Genomic DNA, 8378 nt, shown 5'->3' on the forward strand with positions numbered 1-8378 from the left:
CATGCTCCACTATGTTCATAGCAGCCTTATTTATAATAGCCAGAAGCTGGAAAGAACCCAGATGCCATTCAACAAAGGAATGGATACAGAAAATGTGGTACATCTACACAATGGAATGTTACTAAGCTATCAAAAACAATGACTTTATGAAATTCATAGGCAAATGGAGGGAACTGGAAAATATCATCCTGAGTGAGGTAACCCAATCACAGAAAAACACATGGTATGTATTCATTGATAAGTGGTTATTAGCCCAAATGCTTGAATTGCCCTAGATGCACACAACACATGAAACTCAAAATGGATGATCAAAATGCGAATGCTTCACTCCTTCTTTAAAAGTGACTGTGATTGTTGCGGGGAGGGCGGTAATGGGGGGAGGATGGGAAGGGGAACACCCATGTAGAAGGGGAGGGGGAAGGGGTTAAGGGGGTGTAGGCCTGGAAACTGGGAAAGGGAATAACAATCAAAATGTAAATAAAATACTCAAGTTAATAAAGAAAAAAATCTCTTACACCAGGATGCTAAATATTACCATGTGGTATATTTCATTAAATTTAAAGATTATTTTGACAACTCATTAGATTTTTCTGTTCTGTGTTGGTTGACGTTGAAGAAGTGAAGCTGTTGAAATTGAGTTGGTACTCTCCCTAATCTGGTGGATTTAGTCTCTTCTTCCTCGTTGGATGGTTTAGCCTCTTCTTTCTTGTCTGATGGTTTCGTTTACTCTCTTAATCCTTGTCTGGTTATTTAGCCTACTCTTCCTCTACTGGCTTTTCTTATGCTTCCTCTTCTGGGGGTTTGGCCTCTTCACCTTTTTTAGCCTGTTTATCTCCTCCAAGTGATAGTCTATTGGTTCTAAACAGGTAAAACAATAGAAACAAAACTACAACCACAAAAATAATAGGAAGTAGCAAAATTATGAATTTTCCTATGCCTTTCCTTTTGTTTGCGTTAGGGTCCTCGGGTGCAGGACTGCCACTGTCAATGCTTCCTCCAGTCCCATTGTCCACACAGAGTGGTGGGCTCCAGCCAAAATCGCAATGACAGTGCTGTTTATTATTGCAGATTCCTCTCATGTTGCAAGTCTCTGGTGAACAATCACTTTTCCAACTTGGCTTATTAACACACTTTCTGCTGATGCACACATGCTGTGGACCACAGTTTGTGCCATCTTTTATGTCACCAAGGTCAGCGATTTTCATCCCCAAGTGGTAGTCGGTACTCCAGCAGGAAGCATCATTGAAACGAGTCCAGTGAACAGTGTAATGACTTTCCAGAATAGGAAATGTTTTCACTTTGGCACACTGAATCCTCCCACAGAGGATGTCTGAGGTCTCACATCTCACATACCCCTTGTTCTTGAGTCCACAGTTACCAAAGCGATCACCACGAGTATTGAGCTCCTTGTAGCATCTGTCAGATGCTTTCATGGCATGTTCGCCAAAAACTCTCTTGCAGTGGTCGTCATGGCTATTACATCTTTTTTCATAGCAGTAGCCATTACCAAGGCAAGAAGTCCCAGCCTGTACAAATGTATCCTCAGGGCACTCCTTTGAAGTCCCATTGCACCATTCTGGAAGATCACATTCATTCTCCTTCGTTCTACACAGAGTGCCAGATGGCTGAATTTGGCATTTGAAGTTACAGCATAGTCCAGAAGCACATTTAGCTCCAGACTTCAGAATACAGGTAGGCAGACAACACCTACTATTACGTCCACAGCTTTGAGATCCACAGTCACACTCCTCGCCATCATCAACTACACCGTTCCCACAGATCTTCATTGGGAAGATATCTGAAGAGCTGGGCTCCCTCTGTAGGCAGCTTTTTTTGGCTATGTTGGCCCACAAGAATTCGTAACTACAGTTGCTGAGTTTTTTGGAACTCTCCATTGTAGCAGACATCAAACATGGTCCCTCTCCACAAGAACAAAGTATCCCATCATGTGGCATGCCCAAATTGTGACCTATCTCGTGGGCCACAATATGTCCAATGGTAAGGAAATTGTCTCCAAAGAGCCTATCAACTCCACAACCAAATGTCTTATTGCATACAGTTCCCACAAAGGCTATGCCAAAATAGTCACCAAAAGTATAATTCACGAAGAGATGTGCAATATCATATGCCATCTGAGAATTAAAGTTCATTGTCTTCCACAAACAAAATGCTGGCAAGAGAGTATATATGTCTTGCACTGGTATGGGATTTCGTTGAGTCCAAATAGTAAGACCAAGTAAAGCCACATTAATATCAACTGAAAGTAAGGAGAGATTTATCCCATTCATAATGTTGAATACATCTTTTAACACAAGAGAAGTGTTACTTTTCCGATAAAGGAATTGTTCATGGTCTATAACCAATGCCAGTTTAATATACAATCCATGAGACCACCATGACCCATAGATGCTTTGCATTAGAGTGGACTTATCATTTTCTTGAAGTCTCACTTGCCCTGCTATTTCTTCATCTGTTAATCCACATCTCATGGGGTGTAATTGAGTTTCTTCACTGTCTATCTTGTAAAGCAGATGTTCAAATGTGAAAGAGGGGGTCTTGGGCTTAATTTTATAAGTTGTATCATTTATCTGTAATATGCCTTGAAAGCCCCCAAAACAGGTTGTAAGAGCAGCCATGGATTCTGGATCTTCATCCACAAAACCAAGGTAGTAACAGTCAGTCTGGACAAAAGGTCTGTCCTCAAAGAGAACACCTTGGTCACTGTATGTGAACACAGGGAGCTGTCTTGATACCAAAAAGTTCTTGGACTTCAAGGAGATAATGTGTCTGTGGCCTCCAAAGTGCAGACTGTAGGACATCCAGCCTGTAAGACTCATCTCTTTACTAGAGACAATTACCCTCACGGGTATCACTGTCTCTGGGGGTGCTTTGTGTTCAGTACACAAAGTCATGGGCCATACAGAGGAAAAGAGCAACACCCTCCACCATACCTGAAGGAGAGTGATCCTTGCGTGAACCAGAGCCTCCCTCACAGTCACCATGTCCTACTAGAGGAAGCAAACAAAGGAGGATGGGATGTGGTCCTCTTGTCCATGTACTTCCTTTGTCTAGATCTCATGCAGCACAGACCCTTAATAGTCTGTCTTCTGGAAGAGTAGATCCATCAGAGCAGGAAGACTTTAAGAAATAGGAAAAAGATGCAGAGATGAGAGGAGTTTCATCATGAGTTGACTAATGTAGAAGACTTTGTGTAAATAAATATGTCTTAGCATTTGAACCAAGACATGATTACATATTGTGCATTTAATTTGCTCTTTAATTTTGGAGTGGTACAGTCACACTCTGTGTGTTCAAAAAAATCAAAGTTGTTCACAGGTCTATGTCAGGCCTTGATAAAAGACACATGAATTCACTGTATCATTTTCTAAACATATACACATATGGGACAACATTTACATTAATATTTAAATTGAGATTATATTAGCACAAATGTGAGAAAGCCATTTGTTTTTTCTCCAAGAAGAATGTGATTTATAAAGAGTCAACCAAAGAATATAATGTTTTCATTTTTAGTGATAAATTATGCATACTTCTCACCAAACTTGTACAAAATTAAGTGCATTGTCCTTAACATGCATTTTCCTTCTTCCTTCTTAATTTATTTTTATTTATTTAATGAGTGCTCTATCTGCATGTATACTTGCATGCTAGAAGAGGGCATCAGACTCCATTATAGATGGTTGTGAGCCACCACATGGCTGCTGGGAATTGAACTCAGGCCCTCTGAAAGAGCAGGCAGTGCTCTTAACCACTGAGCCATCTCTCCAGGCCCTAACATGCACTTTCATCGAATAAATCACTGCTTGTTCTGTCTTACCGCAGTTCTGTCAAATTGCAGTCAAAGGACTGGAACCTTCTGTAATGAGTATCTTAATGTGGTAAATCAATAAATAATATAGTCAAATTAGGTGTGATGTTTTGATAGATGTTCCTCAAATGAATTTATATTTGATATATTTATAAAAAGAGTACACTTTTTATTGAAAATAGACTCTTTCCTCATATAATATATCCCAGTTATGCCCCTCCCAAGCATAACTGTCATATGAGAGGCTTCATCAAACAGCTGATGGAAACAGATACAGAGACCACAACCAAACAGGCAGACTCAGGAAGAGCAGGGAGAAGATTGAAAGAGATAGAACTAGGACCACAGGGGCTCAATGGGACCAATCCACCTATCAGAGAACATGCATGGGATGGACCTAGGCCCCCTACTCATATGTAACAGATATGTGTCTTGTTCTTCATGTGGGACCCCTAACAGCAGGAGCAGGAGCAAGAGCAGGAGGAGGAGCAGGAGGAGGAGCAGGGGCAGGGGCAGGGGCAGGGGCAGGGGCAGGGGCAGGGGCAGGGGCAGGGGCAGGGGCAGGGGCAGGGGCAGGGGCAGGGGCAGGAGGAGGTGCAGGAGCAGGAGGAGGAGCAGTGGCTGTGTCTGACTGTGTTGCCTGCCTTTGCATGCCTTTCCCCAAATTGGGCAGCCTTGTCTAGCTTCAATAGAAAAAGTTTCACCTAATCTTACTGCAACTTGATATGTTCAGGCAGGTTGATATATGCAGGAGGTCTCCATTCTCTGAGGAGAAAAGGCAGGGAGTTGGAGGCACAGTGAGAGAAAGAGACTGGGATGAGAGGGGGACTGGGAATCTGTGATTGGGGTGTAAAGTAAATAAATTAATTAATGAAAAAAAGAGGAAGAGACTGGAATGAGAAGAGGGAGGGAAGCTATGATCAGGATGTAAGGTAAACTAGTTGATTAATAAAATAAAGAAGAAAATATGAAAAAGTTAAAAATTGCTAGAGATTAATTTCCAAATAGATATATCTGATAAATTTTAAAAATACAAATATTGAAAAATTTGTCTCAACAATGCTGATCATCAGAATCTGCTGGCAGCAGAGATCCTACGAGGTTTTTTTTTATTTATTGTGAAAGCATGTTAATTTACATGAAATGTAGATAGTATGATACACACTTGAGAAATACAAATGGAGGATATGGGTCTTAGTGGTCAGTGTAGGTGACTGAAACAATGGTCTTAGTAATAATCTGCACATGTAGATTTGTGAGGGAAAGATGTATTCACCAACCACTGATCATTCAACATATGCATCTTCATTTGTTTCCAGTTTTTGACATTCTTATAATACTCTGACAATTTTCCTGGGAATATGAATTACCAAATCCTTTGAGAAGGTTGGAGAAGATAAGGAAACACAAAATTCAAGACTCTTCATCCCACAGAAGGAAGATTTTTTCCCCCAAACAGCCTCATAGTAATAGCTTCTAATCTGTTGTTCACAGTCTTTCTTAATTTTATTATTTTGCATGTTCTCAACAATGTGCAGGACTCTGTCTGAAAATTGTGTTTTTCAAATTATTGAACTTGCATCATACGGTTTTAAATAAGAAAAATAATATGTCTTTTAATACTTCTTAAGCACAAGGTACAATATTTTCCAAGACTTTGGTTTGTTGATGCACATTGGTCGCAGGAGAATTTTTGGGGGAGGATCTTATAAAAGTAACAAGAAACCTTCAGTGCTTGGAGGAAGTAATCAGGTAGGACAGGAAGCTTCCATTATGAATTGCTCAGGACCCCACATAAGTAAGCAAAGTCAGTAGAAGGAATATTTGAGGATACTGTGTTAAAAACTATAAATAATATTATTTAATGATATGGTTATATCTTGATATATATAGTATATGGGTATATTTGGCTATGAGTTTATATATGTTTGTGATAGGAAGGATGATTTACCAATGATATTGTTGATAAATATAACCCTTACAAAACTACCAGAATTCATTCCTAACACCTCACCTTGCAAACAGATCACTGGCAAAGAAACTCAAAAGTTGAGCCAGTTTTCTTACATCGTACATTATTTTAAACAATGACTTAAGAGGCTTCAGGTTCTGAAGGATTGTGACATTTTCAGCAAAAGAATATGGAGAAGAGGCTCAGTGGGTAGGAGTGTTTGCAACCAAGCCTGATCACCTGCATTTGATCCTAGACGCCTATCGTGGGAGAGAACCAATTCGTGCAAGTTGTTCTCTGACTTCCACACCAATCCTCTGCCACCCATCCCGACTTACACACACTCACATACACACACTGATACACACATAGAGGATCATAAACACATACATATGACGGTGGTGGTGGTGGTGGTGGTGGTGGAAATAAACTTAAAAGAATCTGTTGTGCCATATTAATATAGAACTCTCAACACTGTCTCCACCAACTCCAATTCCCAGTTTCATTAAACTCATCAGTCTTAATCATCACCTAGCCCTCACCCTCATTTAAGTCTAATTCAATATTTTATAAACTATGAATAATAACATTAAAAACAGTTTATCCCAACCAAATAAAGACAGCGGAATTAGAAATAACAAGGTTCATGAACTTCTGTCCTTTTGACCTAACATCTTGAGTGACTTACCAGATGTAGTGATAATATCTTGGTGTGGTCTTAGTCATGACTCATTTGTAAGAAGCATTTTATAAGCAAAGATTCTACATGAGAACTCACATGACAAATAGAACATAAGTTCTTTCTTCCTTTGTCTCTCATTGGATTAAGTTCTAAATACAGTTGCTTAGAAACAAGAGCCTCTTAGAATATAGGACTTGGCATTTGGTCTTCCCACTGTGTCTCCACCATCTCAACCGAACCTTATTTTTACTTACTGCTGCCTTCTTTATCCATATTTACTGTGCTTTGCCATGTGGACGTACCTTTCTGTTTTCTAAATGTGTTTGCCCCTCACACACAGCATGGTCATCTTTCCTTCAGAAGCCTTCCTCATGCTGCTGCCCTAGCTTATTTCCTCAACATTTAGTCATATCATGGACCACATGAAGAGCTTCAGTTTTCAAAGAAAAGTTCAAACCCATTTTAAAACTTCTCTAAGTTGGGGCTGGAGAGATGGCTCAGTGGTTAAGAGCACTGACCTGCTCTTCCAGAGGTCCTGAGTTCAATTCCCAGCAACCACATGGTGGCTCACAACCATCCCTCTTCTGGTGTGTCTGAAGACAGCTACAGTGTATTCATATACATAAAATAAATCTTAAAAAAACTTCTCTAAGTCATCCACACATTAGTAATCATATATACCTTTCTCCAGGCCAATAAATCATTCAGAGACATTTTTACACCTGTGTATAAATATGCCTTATCTATTATGCTGCATTCTAACATCGAAGCAGGCAAAAAAAGTATAGAATAAGAGGGGTTAGAAATAAAGATAACATGCAAACAAATTTCATAGTTAGATCGACTATGTGGCTGTTTTCTAAATATCGATCAGAGTTGAGTGTGTTTAACAAGTTGGCTAGAGTTAACCACAAAAGCAAGATTAACTGTTTATTATCTTTGAGCATCCACAGTAAGATAGAGTTCAGTAAATCTGTAAGTTTGTTGTACCCCATGTCTGTTTTTACCTCACATGTCCTTAGTATGTTCAGCTCTCCATAATTTACCTTCTTCAACTTTCTCAGTTTTTTCAACTTTCGACATAACTTTTAAAAGGAGACTCCATTTGACTTCAGAGTTTCTAGCCTCTCTGTTTGATATGGCTGCTTTCACATCACAAAGGAATACAAAGTAAATCCCTTAACTTGTTAAACCTATTTATAAACCTATTTCATGACATCTTTAGAGGACTAGAAATCTATTTTCATGCTATCTTCAGGAACACATGTTCCCTGAATTTGCTAAGGAATAGTTTGTTTCAGACTTATTTCAGATTCTAGTCATTTCCTTGATTGTAGAAACATAATGTTCATCTGTTGCTCTTTTGATCTATGATTTCTCTTTTACAAAAGCACTTTTATTAGATTGTGCGTGCGTGCGTGCGTGCATGCGCGCGCGTGTGTGTGTGTGTGTGTGTGTGTGGGTGGGTGGGTGTATAAGTGAAATAATGCTACAGTATGCCTTCCTGGAGGTTTTTAATGTAATTCTAATATTGTTTTGAATCTATGTGCACTGAATTTCAGAACACCCAGGTATGTGAAAAACTTAATGGACTTGAAAAAGGAAATAAAAATCTAAAAGTAGCAGGAAACTTTAATACTCATTCTCAACAGTGCTTATAATCTCTCCCATGATTAACATATAACATCACAACTGGCCAATACTATGCTATAACAGTTAATAAGCATATATAGGTTGAGCCATATATATTCTTCACAACTAGGGACAAGCATTTCTCAGTATTGATTCGTTGTACTGTATCTATCATAAACACTTCAAAAGATTACATCAATTATCTCTACTAACTTGAAAGTAACTAAAATAAAAAGTGATAAAGGAAGCTAGAAAAATATTGCGAATGTGTGGAAGTTAAACAA

The 8378-nt window shown here is 39.1% G+C and overlaps 1 protein-coding gene across 1 annotated transcript; it reads right to left on the bottom strand.

Moving 5' to 3' along the window:
- Nucleotides 1-523: 523 nt before the first annotated feature.
- Nucleotides 524-6511, bottom strand: Adam24 (ADAM metallopeptidase domain 24). Its single transcript, NM_001408681.1, has 2 exons — nt 6469-6511; nt 524-3138 (listed from the first exon to the last, which is right to left on the bottom strand). The coding sequence occupies exon 2, from the start codon at nt 3000-3002 to the stop codon at nt 780-782; it is 2223 nt and encodes a 740-aa protein (NP_001395610.1). The 5' UTR covers nt 3003-3138; nt 6469-6511; the 3' UTR covers nt 524-779.
- Between the last annotated feature and the right edge of the window lie 1867 nt (nt 6512-8378).

Source organism: Rattus norvegicus, chromosome 16, assembly GCF_036323735.1.
Source record: "Rattus norvegicus strain BN/NHsdMcwi chromosome 16, GRCr8, whole genome shotgun sequence".
Lineage (NCBI taxonomy): Eukaryota > Metazoa > Chordata > Mammalia > Rodentia > Muridae > Rattus > Rattus norvegicus.

Excerpts from the sequence above, each read along its gene's own strand:
- Adam24 (NM_001408681.1), bottom strand. The coding sequence starts at position 3,002 with ATGGTGACTGTGAGGGAGGCTCTGGTTCACGCAAGGATCACTCTCCTT.